The sequence below is a fragment of the Schistocerca serialis genome, chromosome 10 (assembly GCF_023864345.2).
Source record: "Schistocerca serialis cubense isolate TAMUIC-IGC-003099 chromosome 10, iqSchSeri2.2, whole genome shotgun sequence".
Lineage (NCBI taxonomy): Eukaryota > Metazoa > Arthropoda > Insecta > Orthoptera > Acrididae > Schistocerca > Schistocerca serialis.
In genome coordinates, this window is record NC_064647.1 from 182,350,531 (window position 1) to 182,372,325 (window position 21,795).

The 21,795-nt window shown below is 44.9% G+C and overlaps 1 protein-coding gene across 1 annotated transcript in view; it reads left to right on the forward strand.

The window, feature by feature from the left end:
* Window positions 1-21,795, forward strand: part of LOC126425048 (UDP-glucosyltransferase 2-like) — a 115,692-nt gene that overhangs the window by 1,925 nt on the left and 91,972 nt on the right. The window contains exon 2 of the mRNA XM_050087957.1: window positions 7,454-8,288. Within this exon, the coding sequence (XP_049943914.1) occupies window positions 7,455-8,288 (834 nt within the window). The 5' untranslated portion in view covers window position 7,454. The remainder of the gene's footprint in view (window positions 1-7,453; window positions 8,289-21,795) is intronic.

The following is a 21,795-nucleotide window of genomic DNA, read 5'->3' on the forward strand; positions in this document are numbered from 1 at the left end:
TTTGTTGTACAAACATAATTCGCAGCAGTATTTTGTGATTACATAGAATTATTTCCGAATATCAATTGTATGCCTATGGCGTCAACAGCCCACTTTATTCGCATTTGCGAAGTCACTTGCAGGCCATTAACCTGAAACATATGACGTCTCACATTCTGGTTGCCTATGTGCTCAGATAGGTCAATCCAGCCTGGCGAAATCAGCGACCTCATAGTGGTGGGCATTTCCAACAGCCAATCAAAGCCTAGTATGCTGTCAACAGTTAAAGTGAAACAATCAGAGACATAAATAAATAAATACTTCTCAGATAATTACTGCTTCTCGCTACACCTCAAGTACTTTGTTATCTGTGTGTCGTGATGCAGATACTGACCATGACTAGCAAGCTGTCAGACAAGGAAACAACGCAGTACTGGATCATCTGTGAAGAGTTGCATTGCGAGTGTCTAAAGGTTGTGATTAGCGCTGTTGATAAGATGTCGATACATCGTTGTTTTCTAAGAAAAGATGTCGATATATACCGGTGATATTTTCTTCAAAGATATATCGATATGTCGGTACTGAAATGGCAATATAGAGTGCCGATATTTTTATTTTATATTATATTTTTTCGCAATTTTCGATAAATGTCAGAAGCCGTTCTTTTGAAATTGTAGTAGAACGTAATTTTACTTTCACTGTGTAAAGGAGTCTTACTACTTTTTTGCTTTCATCAAGTGCAGTCTTTGTCTTTGACTGTGAAACAAATATAGATGGCACAAGGGAGAAGTCCGATTGCACATGCGTGGGTGGGGGAGGGGGGGGGTGAATTCAGAGACAAGATATACGATAAGAAGAAATCGCACACCAGTTGCGTTAAGAAACCGTTTTTAACGCAACTAGTGTGCTACTTCTTCACATCCGCATTCTTGAAAAACTATTGCTGAAACTGATAAAGAAAAATCTAAATGACAAGATTGGTCTTTGTGATGGGTGGAAGTGTGTGAGGGGAAATGTTGACGTAATCAGCGCTCGGCGCTACCAACAGAAACCGCAACGTTTAACTTCACAACGCAAAAAAATGAAATGATCGTATGGCATTGTTGGCCGGGAGGCCCCCATAATTTTTACGCTACAACTGCCACGTCTCTGGCATTGGCGGAAATGAAGAAACAGGGAAGTCGACATGAAGTGTTCCAGACAAATCTGATATGTGACGAAACCGAATGACGGACCTATCGGACACCGTTTATTGTGCCACTTACCTACAGTTGACATTGTTAACTGAGGATGACACGCGTAAAGCTGAAATACTAAACACCTTTTTCCAAAGCTGTTTCACAGAGGAAGACCGCACTGCAGTTCCTTCTCTAAATCCTCGCACAAACGAAAAAATGGCTGACATCGAAATTAGTGTCCAAGGAATAGAAAAGCAACTGGAATCACTCAATAGAGGAAAGTCCACTGGACCTGACGGGATACCAATTCGATTCTACACAGAGTACGCGAAAGAACTTGCCCCCCTTCTAACAGCCGTGTACCGCAAGTCTCTAGAGGAACGAAGGGTTCCAAATGATTGGAAAAGAGCACAGATAGTCCCAGTCTTCAAGAAGGGTCGTCGAGCAGATGCGCAAAACTATAGACCTATATCTCTGACGTCGATCTGTTGTAGAATTTTAGAACATGTTTTTTGCTCGAGTATCATGTCGTTTTTGGAAACCCAGAATGTACTATGTAGGAATCAACATGGATTCCGGAAACAGCGATCGTGTGAGACCCAACTCGCTTTATTAGTTCATGAGACCCATAAAATATTAGATACAGGCTCCCAGGTAGATGCTATTTTTCTTGACTTCCGGAAGGCGTTCGATACAGTTCCGCACTGTCGCCTGATAAACAAAGTAAGAGCCTACGGAATATCGGACCAGCTGTGTGGCTGGATTGAAGAGTTTTTAGCAAACAGAACACAGCATGTTGTTATCAATGGAGAGACGTCTACAGACGTTAAAGTAACCTCTGGCGTGCCACAGGGGAGTGTTATGGGACCATTGCTTTTCACAATATATATAAATGACCTAGTAGATAGTGTCGGAAGTTCCATGCGGCTTTTCGCGGATGATGCTGTAGTATACACAGAAGTTGCAGCATTAGAAAATTGTAGCGAAATGCAGGAAGATCTGCAGCGGATAGGCACTTGGTGCAGGGAGTGGCAACTGACCCTTAACATAGACAAATGTAATGTATTGCGAATACATAGAAAGAAGGATCCTTTATTGTATGATTATATGATAGCGGAACAAACACTGGTAGCAGTTACTTCTGTAAAATATCTGGGAGTATGCGTGCGGAACGATTTGAAGTGGAATGATCATATAAAATTAACTGTTGGTAAGGCGGGTACCAGGTTGAGATTCATTGGGAGAGTGCTTAGAAAATGTAGTCCATCAACAAAGGAGGTGGCTTACAAAACACTCGTTCGACCTATACTTGAGTATTGCTCATCAGTGTGGGATCCGTACCAGATCGGTCTGACGGAGGAGATAGAGAAGATCCAAAGAAGAGCTGCGCGTTTCGTCACAGGGTTATTTGGTAACCGTGATAGCGTTACGGAGATGTTTAATAAACTCAAGTAGCAGACTCTGCAAGAGAGGCGCTCTGCATCGCAGTGTAGCTTGCTGTCCAGGTTTCGAGAGGGTGCGTTTCTGGATGAGGCATCGAATATATTGCTTCCCCCTACTTATACCTCCCGAGCAGATCACGAATGTAAAATTAGAGAGATTAGAGCGCGCACGGAGGCTTTCAGACAGTCGTTCTTCCCCCGAACCATACGCGACTGGAACAGGAAAGGGAGGTAATGTCAGTGGCACGTAAAGTGCCCTCCGCCACACACCGTTGGGTGGCTTGCGGAGTATAGATGTAGATGTAGATGTAGATGTTAACAAAGTGGCCATCGCCAAGCTTGAAAGTGCATCGTTTTCCTTTCAGTTCTTGCTCCAAGGGGGATAAGCAAGCTGCTAGCTTGTTGATGTACAGAATATCTAATAATATGGTTCAAATTGCTTTGAGCACTATGGGACTTAACTTCTGAGGTCATCAGTCCCCTAGAACTTAGAACTACTTAACCCTAGAACTACTTAAACCTAGGGGGGGGGGGGTTCGTTGAACCCACAATTTTTTTATGTCCCCTGCTTTTGCCCAAGTAACATTCATACTACATATTCCTTTTGAGTTATTGTTTGTCGGCTATTTTATGAAATGTTAGCGTCAATGTATTTTATAGAAAATTCCTGCTTTGAAAGAAAAAATAAATAAACTTATTATGGGTCCAACAAACCCCCCCTTAGGCTTCCATGCTATAGAAAATTTCCCTTAGTAGGATTTCGTATTTCTCATCTCTACAACAATGCAAGTTAGTTTCTCGTTGGTTGGTATTCTTGATATTCACAACAATCAGTTTACTTTCAGAGGAAGTGATTGTTGATGACAGTCAGCTGTTATTTAACTTGTAAACTTGCAGTGAGTTAGTGCCGTTCCCAACACGTAGGCCTCCAGTAACTTTGATGTCCTACACAGCAAAAACGAAACCAAGTAAAAACTTACTGATGTTGTCAACAATGCACCAAGATGAAGGCACTGTTGGAGGAGAGAAGAATAAAACCAAGATAAATGCATATTATAATTCCACTAAAGGTGGAATCGATACCATTGATCAAATGGCGCGTATGTACATACACCTGCAAGAGGGGAACAAAGAGATGGCCTCTATCTGTATTTTGCTTTCTCATCGACATTTGTGCTATCAATGCAACCACCATATTCATCCAGCAACATCCAAGATGGAATGAAAAGAAACACAACAAACGGAAACTTTATCTCCTGCGCCGGCCAGTGTGGCCGAGTGGTTCTAGGCGCTTCAGTCTGGAACCGCGCGACCACTACGGTCGCAGGTTCGAATCCTGCCTCGGGCATGAATGTGTGTGATGACCTCAGATGTTAAGTCCCATAGTGCTCAGAGCCATTAGAACCATTTTATCTCCTGCAGGCTGGGATGGAACTAGTGAAATTGCAGGTAGAAGAAAAAAGTGCCAATGCAAGAGGGTTATCTAACCAAATTGTTCAATCAATGGAGACTATTCTACAAACGAAAATCAAAGAAGTGACAACAGAAGCATGTCAGCCTCCTGCAGGGAAAGGTCGGTGCCATATTTGTGTAAGAAAAGCTAAAACAAAGAAGCGGAAGTACAACAATCTAAGTAAACCAAAACAGTATTGTGGACAGTGTCATAAACGTGTGTGTAACACACGTTCAGAAAAAATTGTGAAGTGTGTCTCTTGCCTTGAAGTTGAGGATTCAGAGTAGTCTATTGTATATGAACACATCTGTATTTTGTATTGTAATATGACAATTTTTTATTCACTCAATCCAATATTTATAACAATTAACAACATCTATAAACCGATCCTTTAGTTAAAATACATAAACCATTTTGAAAGTTGTAATTTTTTGTCAGTAAACTTATTTAATATCTGTGGGCTCGCCGAACCCCCCCTTAGGCATCCAAGTTAGTAAAAAAGACTTGGGCGTCCTAGGGTTAAACCTAAGTAACCTAAGGACATCACACACACCCATGCCCGAGGTAGGATTCGAACCTGCGACTGTGGCGGTCACGCGGTTCCGGACTGTGGCGCCTAGAACTGCTCGGCCACCTCGGCCGACTATCTAATAACAAATCAATACTTAAATAAACAGCTCTAAAACTGGCGGCACACTTACAACGTGCAGCCGATTTTATTATTATTTTTTTTTTTTGTCCAGTATGACGATATTTTTTTCGTCGATATATCGATGTAAATATAAAATTGCTCGATACATCGAAGATCGATAATGATATTTTTCTAAAATATCGATATATCTGATTCTATATATTTTTAAAAAATCAACATTCCTCTCATGATACGGTAAGGCACGTAGAAATTAGTAGTAATTATTGTATTCTACGGAATCCTTTCACAAAGAAAAGTACTTGTGATGTGTCCAGAGAGATTACACCCATGAATGATCCAGCAGGAAGACAACACCGTATCTTGGTATTCTGGGTGTGGCATATCACAGACTGTTTACTGACAATGTAGTGTAGTCAAACATTCTGGTACTTTGTTTTACACGTACCACATCTGTACCTGTTGATAATTTCCGTCAGATTTACCATGGCTACCTTCTGGGCAACAGCTTTGCTGCTCTCTGACTGGTTACATTCTGTGACTGATGATCATCATCTCTTGCAGCTACCACAGCTATATCCATCGATAACATCCTACTGTTTCACGATGTGGAAGCCAACAGTATGAGCTTGCTCCTCTGTCTAGTAGGAACATGTGAGTTTGCCGATTTCCTGTGCCTAGTGAACACCATTTTTTTCAGACACTATACCTGGATCCATTCATAATACCTTATCATTTCAGGAAGTGGAAGACTAAATCTGAGCTTTGGCCATACTGGCCCACTTTTTAGTAGGGCTCTGTGTGTCTAAAAAGAAAGTATGTATAATGAGCTCCACATCTCGCAGCCGTTAGGTAATCACTGATTCATAACGTCCTACTGTTTCACAAGGTGAAAGTCTACAGCCTCGTTCCTTTGTCGGCTGCATCACTGTAAGACCTCCAAGAAACTCGATCTGAAGAGTATATAATCACCCCATATTCATGCATCTGCAATGCTCTTCTATTTCCTGATGTAGTAGAGGAGAATCCAGGTTCCAACAGAAATAACCCCAATTGTGATGGGACTCTGTGAGCCCAAGAAACTCAGCTGGTTTATGAGAACTACACTCATGCTCATAAACTAAGGATAATGCTGATACATGGTGAAACAACGCTTTGGTGGGCGAGTTTGCAGGTATAAATCACCTCAGGGTATGACCATGGGGTCGTCGCACGGTGCTCTGACAGCAGTCCACATATGCAGAGGTGTGTTGGTGCATGTCAGAGTATGGTGGAGCCAGTAAGTGTGCAGACTTTTTCAGACGTGCTATGATGACTGTGTGATGAAAATGGCTCAAAGAACACATATTGATGACGTTATGAGGAGCGGAATACTAGGGCTTCTGGAGGCTGGTCAAACATAGCAGGTCGTAGCATGGGACCTCCATGTGTCACAAAGTGTGACCTCAAGATTATGGCAACGATTCCAGCAGACAGGAAACGTGTTCAGGCGCTAGAGTACGGGACGTCCACATTGTACAACACCACAAGAAGACCGATATCTCATCATCAGTGCCCGCAGACGGCCATGGGGCACTGCAGGTAGCCTTGCTTGGGGCCTTACTGTAGCCACTGGAGCAGTTGTCTTCAGACACACAGTCTACAGACGACTGAACAGACATGGTTTATTCACCTGGGGTGCATTCCACTGACCCCTGGTAACAGGAGAGCCCGTAAAGCCTGGTGTCAGGAACACAGTACATAGTCATTGGAACAGTGGTCCCAGGTTATGTTCAACGACGAGTCCAGGTATAGTCTGAACAGTGATTCTCGCCTGGTTTTCATCTGGCTTGAACTGGAACCAGATACCAATCCCTTAATGTCCTTGAAAGAGGCCTGTATGGAGGTCGTGGTTTGATGGTGTGGGGTGGGATTATGATTGGTGCAAGTATACCTCTGTATGTCTTTGACGGAGGAACAGTAACCGGTCAGGTGTATCGGGATGTCATTTTGCATCAGTATTCCGCCTTTTCATGGGTGCAGTGGGTCCCACCTTCCTCCTGATAGATGATAACGCACGTTGCCACTGAGCTGCCATCGTGGAGGAATACTTTGAAACATAAGATACCAGGTGAATGGAGTGGCTGCCTGTTCTCCAGACCTAAACCCCTTCGATCACATCTGGGATGCTCTCGGTCGACGTATCAGTGCACGTCTTCAAACCCCTAGGACACTTCAGAAGCTCCGACAGGCGCTGGTGCAAGAATGGTAGGCTAATACCCCAGTAGCTGCTCGACCACCTGATCCAGAGTATGCCAACCCGTTGTGCTGCCTGTGTACGTGTGCATGGTGATCATATCCCACATTGATGTCGGGGTACATGCGCAGGAAACAGTGACGTTTTGTAGCACATGCGTTTCGGGACGGTTTTCTCAATTTATCACCAATACCATGGACTTACAGATCTGTGTCGTGTATGTTCCCTATGCGCCTGTCCTATTAGCGCTAGTTTTGTGTAGTGCCACGTTGTGTGGCACCACATTCTGCAATTATCCTTAATTTATGAGCATGAGTGTACTTATCACAGCCATGAGATCTTTTTAGTACTTGATGATGCTCTACTGTTTCAGAATGCTGGTGAGTGCATTTCGAAAGCTGGACAGTTTAATTCCTTGACTGACGGGCCTTTGTGAACCTGTGAAGATCATGTACTTCGTAATCATCCTTAAATGCTACCATACATCTATCAGTTGATGATGTCCTACTGTTCAAGGATGAGGAGGGCAACAGTGTGGGCATCTGCAGTACTGGTCCTGTGCCTGGCGGGCCTCTGTGAGTCGGCCAGGATCCTCTGCCTGATGAGCACCGTCTCTCGCAGCCACCACATCTTCAACCGGGCCCTCACGCTCGAGCTCGCCAAACGCGGTCACCAGGTGACCGTGTTCACTCCAGACGGGGAGAAGAAACCTGTTCCCAACCTCCGGGAGATCCTGATAGAAGGGGCATACGAGGCTGCACATGAAGATTTCGGCTACGAGACCTTCGCTGAAATGAGTGAGATGGACATGGTTGGCGAAATTTTCGGCTGGGGTGTAACCACTTGCCGTCACACCTTAAAGTCGAAAGGTGCCCGACACCTGCTAGAACTGGCGAAGAAAGAAGCTTTCGATCTCGTCATCAACGAATACGGCCTACAGGAATGCCTGCTGGGATTCGTCAGCAAATTCGGCAACCCTCCAATGATCGGCATCGCAGCCTACCCCAGTCCTCCATGGGCAAATGAGGTGGTGGGGAACTTCCAGAACCCGTCCTATGTGAACACTTACATTTTGCCTTTCACGGACCACATGACATTCACGCAGAGGATGCAAAACTTTCTGCTCGATAACTATGCGTCTCTCTACCGCAGGTTTTTGTACATGCCGCAGCAGGATGAGCTCAGCAGGAAGTTCTTCGGCGACTCTACGCCGCTGCCCAGCGAGGTCGAGAAGAACGTCAGCTTCGTGATGGTCAACACCCACTTCAGCACGGACTACCCAAAGCCGCTGGTGCCGGCCATCATAGAGATCGGCGGGCTGCAAGCGAAACCTCCACAGCCGCTACCCAAGGTGAGTTGAACCTTGTCACAGTTTACTCCTCCAATTTATGAATGCTTGTATATGTTACACCTGTAACATCCGTCTATTTGACCATGTCAGTCCCTCATACGCTTAGTTACGATGGTTGCGGCCTGCCAAGTAACGCTAAGTGTACATCATTGGTGCCTTAGCTCACATTCGGTCTAATAGCTATAATTACAGTTGACCTACCTGTTATGTCAACATAATCGCAACATGAAACTTTTTATGTATTATCTTCAAACTGCATCTTGGCATGGACAGAATACTTTCAACGCACACAACTCCATTCCTGCTCTAACAGTGTCGCTAAATACAACTCAAAAATATTATTAGTATATATCATTTATTAAAAACCCTTTCATCGTTTCCACAAAAGCGGCCGGAGTGGCCGTGCGGTTCTAGGCGCTACAGTCTGGAGCCGAGCGACCGCTACGGTCGCAGGTTCGAATCCTGCCTCGGGCATGGATGTGTGTGATGTCCTTAGTTAGGTTTAATTAGTTCTAAGTTCTAGGCGACTGATGACCTCAGAAGTTGAGTCGCATAGTGCTCAGAGCCATTTGAACCATTTTTCCACAAAATACATCTGGCGCAATAATAGAGAAAAGCAGTTTTCCCAGGTATATATAAAAAATACAGAAGTAAGAATCTATACTGTCAAGGAAGTGACACTGGAAATAAAGATAAGCTACGGAGTTAGGCAGAGCTGTAGCATGTCACCAACAGTATCCAACATCCGCATCAGCAAATTTGTCAGGGAATGAATGAAGGACAGTACACCTCAATGTATAACGATAGGGACAGATAAATATCTATAATGTCTGTACACACACTGAAACGATGAATGATAATTTGTAACTAAAGCTGGGATTCGAAACCGAGTGTCTGTATACACACTGAAACGACGAATGATAATTTGTAACTAAAGCTGGGATTTGAAACCGAGTGTCCTGCTCACTAGGCAGATGCGTCAACAACTACACCACCCTGGCACAATGGCTTTGCACAACTGCGCAGACTACCCTAGCACACTCCACCCCCCCCCCCAATCCGAATCCTCAATGATGCGCCAGCCCACTTGGTGTTCCCCCTAAACTCGTACATCATTGCAGAGGCTCCACAACTATATTGGAATAGCACCTCAGCATCGGGTATCCTGCCTGAAAGCCAGGAACAGGTGCTTTGATCAAATGAAACTATAGTTTCTAGAGACCTTTTAAAGTCTCAAACATCGATCACGTATGGACGTATTGAGCCGTGCGTGGCTCGTGTTCCCGCCATCATGTAGTTTACACCGTGTAACGTACTCCCACCTCACTACGTTAATTTAAATCACTACTGTCACTGATTTGCTGCTTTGCCTGACCGTGACCGGCGTTAACAGCGCGTATCGATATATCCCCTCTCGTAGTATCTTTGCTCCACTGCCATTACTTTCCGGTCGTTGTCGGTCGTAAGCCAGTTCAGGTCGCGAGTTCGGGTCTCGAGTTCGAGCTGCCAGTCAGTTGGAACGCGTCTGAAGCACAGTCCGGACCTGGCAGTCGGGGAGTTGCATTGCGGCACTAGTGCAGTCGGGTTGGAGCAGCAGTGAGGTCTGCGTCGACATGGCTCGCCCGACCATTGCCGCCGCGCATCACTTGAGCCGGGCCACGGTCTTGGTGGATCGTCTGTCGGTCGTCCTACCGGACGACGCGTTTTGACTCGTCGATCGTTCATGAGTCGGCTGTGTGTGTGTGTGTGTGTGCATCCACTCCCCATTTGCCTTCGTGCGCCCTTAGTTACTGTTGGGTATCGTTCAGGTATTCGTGCAAGTGTTTGTCAGGTTGTGTGTGTAGTTGCTGTTATTTCCACTGACGAATTATTTTAGATGTTGTCGGCATTCTGAGGAGAGTCGGTCGGTTGCTGCGGACCAGGGAAGTTATCTCCGCACTGTGCAGTCGGCTGGGTCCTCTGGCGGTCCCTGCGCAGTGTGTGGAGCTGTCCGATCGCTACGAGCTTCGTGGTTCACCTACCCAGGACGTCAAAGCTGAGTGGGGTTTTCAACTATCCAAGCCACGTCCATTCACGTTGTGTGGTTCGTTTCGGTGGTTCGCTGTTGGGGAGGTTTTCCTATGAGCAACACCGAGTGTTTCTATTGCTGAAATTTAGCCGCCATGCGGTGGAATTAACTATATTGGTTGACTACAATTCGAGCGCACCAGTGGAATGTTCTGCCTTGTGGCCGTTAGGGGTTCCGACGGATCAAGTGCAGACCGACCTCCCTGGAGGCTTCTGAGTGCCGTTTTCTTTATTGTCCTTCTCACCGTTGTTTAATTGTCTGTTTATAATCTATCATAGCCAAAGATATAAAATTTCTTATTTTTTCCGAACTACAAGTATTTTTTGAATTTTGAGAAATCAATTGTTGGCCTTAAGCTGCTTGAAACCTTATTCTTTAAATTACCCTTTAAGCAAACACATTGCGGCCCTCTGCAATAAAAGATTATGATAATATATATTAAAAATTTCATATTTAATTGTGGCCCTCAGTCGCTTGTATTGCACCTTGCATATGTTTGTTCTGTCTATCTTTGCATTGAGACTTTCCAGCCTGGCTGTGATACTATGTATATTTTAATTATTTTAGTTGCTATTTTAACTGCATTTTTATTTTGTTGATTTTTAAGATTCCTTGTTTGGAGGCCTTCAGCCGTGAAATAATTGCCTTTTGGAAACTCGTAGTTCTAAAGGTTCGGCTAAGTGCCGTTTTGGTTTAACGGTGTTATTAAATTATAATAAATTACAATTTTGAATGAACCTGACCGATACCTTATTTGGCCCTTTCCACAATCCTAATCACCTGTTCTGCCCTGCGAGTTTAGCGGGCGTATCACGTATGTGTACAGACAGAAGCGACGGATAAAAGTTTGTACCAGTGCCGAGATTCGAACTCAGGTCCCGTGTTAGCTACGCAGATGCACTACGCCAACCTGGCACAGTGTCTTTGCACAATTCCACGTACTACCGTAGCATGCCTCCCCTCTCAATCCAAACCCCCATTCACGCCACCGCGCACTCAAACGGCATTGCAGAGGCTCTCACACTTGTGCAAATCCATTGTACTAGGGTGATGTAGTGCTTAGTGCATCTGCCTAGTGAGCAGCTGACACGAGTTCCAATACTGGCCTTGCTACAAATTTACATTCTTTTCTTCAGTCTGCATATATACATCTTAGATGTTTGAGCCTGAAAAATTTTCTGGCACCATATGGTTTCATTTCTTTAGATAAATAGCTGATGCTTTTTCCTGACGACCAAGTCCTCATACAGCACAATGAAGACCAGACGCAAATAGCGCTACACAGATTAAGAAATATCAGTTTTAATTACACTACTGGCCATCAAAATTTCTACACCACGGAGATGACGTGCTACAGACGCGAAATTTTAACCGACAGGAAGAAAATGCTGTGATATGCAAATGATTAGTTTTTCAGAGCATTCACACAAAGTTGGAGACGGTGGCGACACCTACAACGTGCTGACATTAGGAAAGTTTCCAACCGATTTCTCATACATAAACAGCAGTTGACCGGCGTTGCCTGGTAAATCGTTGTTGTGATGCCTCGTGTAAGAAGGAGAAATGCGTACCATCACGTTTCCGACTTTGATAAAGGTCGGATTGTAGCCTATCGCGATCGCGGTTGGTCGAGATCCAACGACTGTTAGCAGAATATGGAATCGGTGGGTTCAGGAGGGTAATACGGAACGCCGTTCTGGATCCCAACGGCCTCGTATCACTAGTAGTCGAGATGACAGGCATCATATCCGAATGGCTGGAACGGATCGTGCAGCCACGTCTCGATCCCTGAGTCAAAAGGTGAGGACGGTTGCAAGACAACAACCATCTGTACGAACAGTTCGACGACGTTTGCAGCAGCATGGACTATCAGCTCGGAGAGCGTGGCTGCGGTTACTCTTGACGCCGCATCACAGACAGGAGCACCTGCGATGGTGAACTCAACGACGAACCTGGGTGCACGAATGGCAAAACGTCATTTCTTCGGATGAATCCGGGTTCTGTATACAGCATCAGGTTGGTCGCATCCGTGTTTGGCGACATCGCGGTGGACGCACATTGGAAGTGTGTATTCGTCATCGCCATACTGGCGTATCACCCGGTGTGATGGTATGGGGTGCCATTGGTTACACGTCTCGGTCACCTCTTGTTCGCATTGACGGCAGTTTGAACAGTGGACGTTACATTTTAGATGTGCTACGAACCGTGGCTCTACCCTTGATTCGATCCCTGCGAAACCGTACATTTCAGCAGGATAATGCACGACCGCATGTTGCAGGTCCTGTACGGGCCTTTCTGGTTACAGAAAATGTTCGACTGGTGCCCTGGCCTGAGGATGCGAGTTGCATTCTTTTACGTTCGCATCTAACTTACAGTGTCAGTTGCCCTCAAATCGTGTTAGAAAAATTCTGTGGAATAGAAGAACCAAGTGTTTCGGCAGTAGTGCAGCCAGAAGAAGATCCACAAGAAGAGGAGTTGAACGAAGAATCAAACGGTGAAATCACAAATGCCATTAAATACGCCGAAAATCTGCTCCGCGGTTTGAATCTCGTAACGAATACACCGCCTAGTGTGATCTCTGTCAATACCGTTGCAATTGACGATACGTATCGCAATACAGGATCTCTTGGCCGAAAGACATACCATTGTTGATGATGAATTTATAGATTTCAACGAAGAAGATGAATTAGAAAAATATTTTGCAAACGGGATGAATATTTGAAAAAATTAATAACCGAATATATCTTTTTTAATTTCGCACACCTTACAGTGTTTGTTGATATTCTTTGAAATGAAATGGAAAAATTCGGACGATTTTGATTAAAAAAAAAAAAAAATATGCCAGCCGGATTGGAACACGGTACCTCCAGCGCGTTAGCCGTGAATATTTACCGTTGCGCTACGCTGAATTGCCCGGAATTTTTTGTAATGTTACGCTGAGCAGTGAACTTCAAAACCGATTTTCTCAAAAACCAAGGCCCGTCGCTAAAATACCGGATAGCCAGGTACTCAGGGTAAGTGCCTCTACAACATATATGAAGCGCATCAAAATCCGTGGTTTATAGTATGTATGGTCCCCTTGTAAGATAGTCATCAGTAATACAATAACTTGTGTTCCATTTCTAGTATTTAGGATTTGACACAGCTTACAAATAAGATGAAGATACAAATAAGAATAGTAACGTCTACCTAACTATCTGTGGCACGTTAAGAACATTGAAGTGTAAAACGAGGAGAGAAACCCAAATGAAGTTTCATAAAGTCATGGCACTACCAACACTACTATATGGAGCAAAACAGTTGAACGTTAAGATCAGAAGACTTAAGACAACTTGAAACATCAGCTATGAAGTTCCTTACATCTTTAAATGTCCCAAAAGGGGAAGAAAAAATATGAAATCACAAAAGATTGAGGGTACAGCATTAACTGAGAAAGTTGTCCAACAAAAGCAAGTCTGGAAACAGCATTATTGGCAAGCAATGCAAGACAGATCCTTTATAAGAAATAGTGTGGGAACGTCAACGAAGAAATGGTTAGGCTGGAACAGGACATAAGACGTAATCGTGGCTTGACAGAAGACAGTTTCTCGACTGTTGCATGCGTTACACAGGTGTGAATCGCGTCATGGACAAGTCTTATCGCTACAGCAGCAGAGCACAGACTGACAACCTTTAAGAGCACAGGTAAACACACGAACCGTGCTTGAGTCTCGTCTCGGATCTTGCGTTTGATTGAGTACGACAGGTGTTCCTGGGACCTTTTCTCCTGACGGTGGGACACTGTTTTGCGGTTCTGGTGTTACTATATGATCGAGCTGCACTTATGTAAATCCTCTTCGAAGACTCTTTCGATTGCTGAATACTTACTAGTATCCTTTGTTCAACTAAGGCATATCTCTAGTGATGCATTCAATGTGGCTTTCTAAACAACATTTACCGGCCGTGGTGTTCTCCTGTACGGTTCTGCACAGAATATGTTGAACGCCTGCCCCCTTTCTATTTCATAGTAGGTCACTACAGCACAGAACGCTACCATGTGACCGAAAAAAGGCACAAGGCACCTCCGTTATCAACAAGGTCGTATTATCAAGATGTGAATATCGAAAACTGAAGCACCGAGTTTTAATATTAATTAAACGAGAAGGCCAATGGAACTTACCTAATTCGAAATGTACTTTGTGTTAGATCTGCACAAAGAAATTATGTGTGTACATAACCGTTAAGAGAGGTAAAAGGAAGTAGACATACACGAGAAAAGTTTTCGTCGGTCTCTCGCACTGTTACCAACTTACCCCGCGTTCCGATCATGTGCTATGATGCAGGTGACACACGAAACTAACAACTTTACGTGAAATCGCATTCGATAGACGTTTATGTTTAAATGATGCAGATGGCTCATTTGCATTAACACACGCGTGCCGGACAGCTACAATGCCACAATTGCTACGTTGTTGTCCTTGATGTTGTCAGCAGTGGAAAACAAAACATCGTAGTAGCAGCAACAAATCCTTCAGGCGCAACACAAATTGTACTTAACGTTGATTGTTGGGGTTGTCGTTTCGCTTACTTTCACCTGTGTCCATTTGCCGCTGCTAGTACACATTTGAGGTAAGCTTTTAATTCGCTTTTCTTCATTTAGGGCAGCTACGGCTTCCCTTCTTACTCGGAAATTATTTTCGTTTTAGCCTATACCTCACAGAAGAACACTAAAGGTTCGGACTGAAAGACAAAGAGCAGGACAACACTCTTTTTCGGTAGAGAAAGTATTAGGAATAATGTGAGCATTACTTCACAAACAGCATTGCTCGAATATCGACCACAGGCAATACTAGTACACATAATAGCGCCTGTGTGTGTGACTACGATCTGTTGCAGAACTATGAAACAGTTTTTGTGGTCCACTGTTATAACCGTTCAGGACAACTGAAGTCTGTTCCATAGAATGTATCAGGGACTCCGAAAAGATCATGTGGAAATCATCTCGCTCTTTTCGTCCATGAAATCAATGGACTTTCGTATAGTGACATCGAGGTTGACGGCAATTTTCTTGACTTTCGGTTATTCACGCACTGCCACTTACAGAACAAAACACGAGCTTAGCGATACGGGGACCAGTTTGGGATCGTCATACGTGAACGTGTTGAGAAAACATTTGTGTGTGAACACGTTTTTTGTTGTGAATTCGTCAAAGTCTCATCAATTTTTTGACTGTAGCCTAATCTGCGTAACTGTATGCGTAACTGTATCTGCGTTTTCCAGTTGCGTCCGTATTAATCCAACCTAGCTGTTTTATCTTTGTCTACATCACCAAAGTGAAACTTGTCACAACAAGGACAAGTAATTTTGTGTACCCCACTGTGGCTCGTAATTGGGTCTTATCTTTACTACTGAAAATACACAGGGCTGTGTTGTTTCTCACGTAGTAGAATCTCCTATAGTTGCGGGGTTTCAGTGTTTTAACTACAAAAAAAATTCAAATGGCTCTAAGGACTATGGGACTATATCTGAGGTCATCAGTCCATAGACTTAGAACTATTTAAACGTAACTAACCTAAGGACAGCACACACATCCATGCCCGAGGCGGGATTCGAACCCGCGACCGTAGCAGCAGGGCGGTTCCGGACTGAAGCGCCTAGAACCACTCGGCCACATTGGCCGGCTTTTGGCTACACTTCTCGGCACCTGTGCTATGCATGAAATTGTACACCACTTCCTGCAACTATTGGAATAGCAGAGGGTGCATTTAAGGGGAGGGGGGTTGGGAATAATTTTCCACCTTTAGTTTCTTCTGTACGATCTGACCAGTCAGGTCAGAATTTATAGCAATAAATTTCTCTAGATCAAATTGTTCGTTAAACTTGGGTACAAATAAGAGACGCTAAGTGCAAAGATGCATGTTTGTGTGTGACTATTGCAAACGAAAAGGTATTACGAGCGTGTAATATAGTTTTTCTTTAAATTTTGAAACAATACGTTTGTTTACTGATGCCAGTGGTTAAATTTAGGAAATATGTGGTTTTATTTTGTAAATGGAAGGGTGAAGGGGTAGAAAGTAAAGAACTATTGAAAATAAAGAACTACTGATGGCAGCTGCAATTGTTGCCTATGTCGGTTGTGAACAGAACTTCCTTTTTTTTCTTCTTTTTTACAGAAATTACGTAACTCATAATGAAAACAAAATACAGAGAGTTTTTGCAGTGAACTTTTGTGACGAGATGATTCAGAAGAAGCAGGAGATAACAGCATAAGAGCTTGCAACGGGTGGGATACTTTAAGCCAAAGCTTCTTGAAAGCATTGAGAAATTCGGTGAATTTTCTGCCTGTATTTTAGTTAAATATGTGGTGTACAACGTCCAGTTTTCGACTTTCGATATACACTCCTGGAAATTGAAATAAGAACACCGTGAATTCATTGTCCCAGGAAGGGGAAACTTTATTGACACATTCCTGGGGTCAGATACATCACATGATCACACTGACAGAACCACAGGCACATAGACACAGGCAACAGAGCATGCACAATGTCGGCACTAGTACAGTGTATATCCACCTTTCGCAGCAATGCAGGCTGCTATTCTCCCATGGAGACGATCGTAGAGATGCTGGATGTAGTCCTGTGGAACGGCTTGCCATGCCATTTCCACCTGGCGCCTCAGTTGGACCAGCGTTCGTGCTGGACGTGCAGACCGCGTGAGACGACGCTTCATCCAGTCCCAAACATGCTCAATGGGGGACAGATCCGGAGATCTTGCTGGCCAGGGTAGTTGACGTACACCTTCTAGAGCACGTTGGGTGGCACGGGATACATGCGGACGTGCATTGTCCTGTTGGAACAGCAAGTTCCCTTGCCGGTCTAGGAATGGTAGAACGATGGGTTCGATGACGGTTTGGATGTACCGTGCACTATTCAGTGTCCCCTCGACGATCACCAGTGGTGTACGGCCAGTGTAGGAGATCGCTCCCCACACCATGATGCCGGGTGTTGGCCCTGTGTGCCTCGGTCATATGCAGTCCTGATTGTGGCGCTCACCTGCACGGCGCCAAACACGCATACGACCATCATTGGCACCAAGGCAGAAGCGACTCTCATCGCTGAAGACGACACATCTCCATTCGTCCCTCCATTCACGCCTGTCGCGACACCACTGGAGGCGGGCTGCACGATGTTGGGGCGTGAGCGGAAGACGGCCTAACGGTGTGCGGGACCGTAGCCCAGGTTCATGGAGACGGTTGCGAATGGTCCTCGCCGATACCCCAGGAGCAACAGTGTCCCTAATTTGCTGGGAAGTGGCGGTGCGGTCCCCTACGGCACTGCGTAGGATCCTACGGTCTTGGCGTGCATCCGTGCGTCGCTGTGGTCCGGTTCCAGGTCGACGGGCACGTGCACCTTCCGCCGACCACTGGCGACAACATCGATGTACTGTGGAGACCTCACGCCCCACGTGTTGAGCAATTCGGCGGTACGTCCACCCGGCCTCCCGCATGCCCACTATACGCCCTCGCTCAAAGTCCGTCAACTGCACATACGGTTCACGTCCACGCTGTCGCGGCATGCTACCAGTGTTAAAGACTGCGATGGAGCTCCGTATGCCACGGCAAACTGGCTGACACTGACGGCGGCGGTGCACAAATGCTGCGCAGCTAGCGCCATTCGACGGCCAACACCGCGGTTCCTGGTGTGTCCGCTGTGCCGTGCGTGTGATCATTGCTTGTACAGCCCTCTCGCAGTGTCCGGAGCAAGTATGGTGGGTCTGACACACCGGTGTCAATGTGTTCTTTTTTCCATTTCCAGGAGTGTATATACGTAGGATCTGTAACGTGTAAGACGATGTGGGGTCTCTCGGACTCCTACGTTTAAAACGAGACTTACGACACAAATTATTTGATATTTTTAATTTATGTCCCGAGGATCATTCAATAAGTAAAGCCCCACATTTTTTAAAGTCATTCATATACATACGCAAACGTCCTTTTTGGTGCTTCACATTTGATGTTTATTCTGTACGCCGGTGAAGTTTCGAACCGTTCTGTCAGATGGTAGACCAGCAGTACAGCGTCAAAATGGCGTCTACATACGACTCATATTACAAGCAGGGTGCTGTTATTGAATTCTTGTTTGCAGAAAAAGAAACTGTGTTGAACATCCGTAAACGTTTGTGTGCAGTGTATAGCGATGCTGCAGTTGATAGGAGTACAGTTGTGAAATAGGTAATGAAAGTTACAGCCTCAGGAAACGCAGAAACAGAGCTCCATGATCAGCCATGCTCGGGACGTCCTGTCACAGCCACTGCTCCAGACATGTTGAATCGTGCTGATGCCGTGATTCGTGCCCACTGGCGCATCACAACTCGACAAGTGGCTGTACAGTTGTCGATCAGCTTTGCAAGTGCGTCTACAATGATCGACACTCTTGAATATTCAAAGAGGTACTCACGATGGATTCCACGAATGCTGACAGCCGACCACAAGATACAAAGAACGGCCATTTCATCTGAATTGTTAGAGCGTTTTGAGGCCGACGGAGAGGCCTTTCTGTCACGGGGGACGAAAGCTGGGTGCACCACTTTGCGCCGGAGACAAAAAGGCAGAGAATGGCCTGACATCATCCTCATTCACCACACAAGAATTCAAGACGCCCCCCCCCCTCCCCCCCCTTGCTGGAAAAGTCATGGTGAGAGTCTTCTAGGATTGTGATGGCGTCATTCTCGTGGATGTGATGCCAACAGGGTCAACCATCAATTCAGAGGCATACGTGAAGACCCTGAATAAACTCAAGAACCATTTGCGACGTGTTCGATCGGACAAGAATGCAGCAGAAATCTTGCTCCGACACGACAACGCACGCCCACACACAGGTCTGAGAACTCGGGAACACATCGCCAAATTGGGTTGGACGTCACTGCCTCATCCACCCTCCAGTCCAGACCTGACATCCTCGGACTTCCTTCTCTTTTGGGCCGCTTAATGATTCACTGTGGGGAACACTTTGGAGATGTAGTGAGAACATGGCTACGCATACCGTACAAGAGCTATAACCAGCAGGGAATACACGCTCTTCCACAATGCTGGCGTACGGCCATAGAACATGGTGAAGACTGTGTAGAAATATAGGACATGGACAAGGAATGTTGATGTATATTGTCACCAAATTCTGACTCGTAACTGTAAATATGTTCTGAGAAATAGAATGTGGGGCATTACCTATTGAACGATCCTCGTATGTATCTACATCCATACTCCGCAAGCCACCTGACGGTGTGTGGCGGAGGGTACCTTCGGTACCTCTATCGGTTTTCCCTTCCATTCCATTCTCAAATTATTCGTGGAAACAAAAGATTGTCAGTATGCCTCTGTGTGGGCTCTAATCTCTCTGATTTTATCCTCATGGTCTCTTAGCGAGATATACGTAGGAGGGAGCAATATACTGCTTGACTCCTCGCTGACGGTATGTTCTCGAAACTTCAACAAAAACCCTTACCGAGCTACGGAGCGTCTCTCTTGCAGAGTCTTCCACTGGAGTTTATCTATCATCTTCGTAACGCTTTCGCGGCTACGAAATGATCCTGTAACGAAGCGCGCTGCTCTCCGTTGGATCTTCTCTATCTCTTCTATCAACCCGATCTGGTACGGATCCCACAAGGGTGAGCAGTATTCAAGCAGAGGGCGAACAAGTGTACTGTAACCTACTTCCTTTGTTTTCGGACTGCATTTGCTTAGGATTCTTCCAATGAATCACAGCATCTGCTTTACCGACGATTAATTTTATATGGTCATTCCATTTTAAACCACTCCTAATGCCTACTCTCAGATAATTTATGGAACTAACAGTTTCCACTTGCTGACATGCGGTATTGTAGCTAAATGATAAAGAATCTTTCTTTCTATGTATTCGCAGCACATTACACTTGTCTACATTGAGATTCAGTTGCCATTCCCTGCACCATGGGTTAATTCGTTGCAGATCCTCATGCATTTCAGTACAATTTTCCATTGTTACAACCTCTCGATATACTACAGCATCATTCGCAAAAAGCCTCAGTGAACTTCCGATGTTATCCACAAGGTCATTTATGTATATTGTGAATAGCAACGGTCCTATGACACTCCCATGCGGCACACCTGAAATCACTCTTACTTCGGAAGACTTCTCTCCATTGAAAATGACATGCTGCATTCTGTTATCTAGGAACTCTTCAATACAATCACACATTTGGTCTGATAGTCCATATGCTCTTACTTTTTTCATTAAACGACTGTGGGGAATTATATCAACCGCCTTGCGGAAGTGAAGAAACACGGCATCTACCTGGGAGCCCGTGTCTACGGCCCTCTGAATCTCATGGACGAATAGCGCGAGCTGGGTTTCACACGATCGTCTTTTTCGAAACCCATGGTGATTCCTACGGAGTAGATTTCTAGTCTCCAGAAACGTCATTATACTCGAACATAATACGTGTTCCAAAATTCTACAACTGATCGACGTTAGAGATATAGGTCTATAGTTCTGCACATCTGTTCGACGTCCCTTCTTGAAAACGGGGATGACCTGTGCCCTTTTCCAATCCTTTGGAACGCTACTCTCTTCTAGAGACCTACGGTGCACCGTTGCAAGAAGGGGGAGCAAGTTCCTTTGCGTACTCTGTGTAAAATCGAATTGGTATCCCATCAGGTCCAGCGGCCTTTCCTCTTTTGAGCGATTTTAATTGTTTCTCTATCCCTCTGTCGTCTATTTCGAAATCTATCATTTTGTCATCTGTGCGACAATCTAGAGAAGGAACTACAGTGCAGTCTTCCTCTGTGAAACAGCATTGGAAAAAGGCATTTAGTATTTCGGCATTTAGTCTGTCATCCTCTGTTTCGGTACCATTTTGGTCACAGAGCGTCTGGACATTTTGTTTTGATCCGTCTACCGCTTTGACATAAGACCAACATTTCTTAGGATTTTCTGCTAAGTCAGTGCACAGAAATTTATTTTCGAATTCACTGAACGCCTCTCGCATAGCCCTCCTCATACTTCATTTCGCTTCCCGTAATTTTTGTTTGTCTGCAAGGCTTTGGCTATGTTTATGTTTGCTGTGAGGTTCCCTTTGCTTCCGCAGCAGTTTTCTAACTCGGTTGTTGTACCACGGTGGCTCTTTTCCATCTTACGATCTTGCTTGGCACATACTCATCTAACGCATATTGTACGATGGTTTTGAATTTTGTCCACTGTATTTTTACAATTACTTAAGTGTTTTAACAGTCCTTGTATATTTTAGTGAACTACATAAATCCTGCAACGTTTTACTATTTATCACACAAAACCACATACATTTGTGTGTGTGTTTTTTTAAATAGTTCTGCTGCGCCATGAATAAATAGAGTCGTGGATTTGGGGAATTATAGTAAATCTGGTGCAGCTTTGGCTGGAAGGCAGTTGTTACGGGACCGTCTGGCAC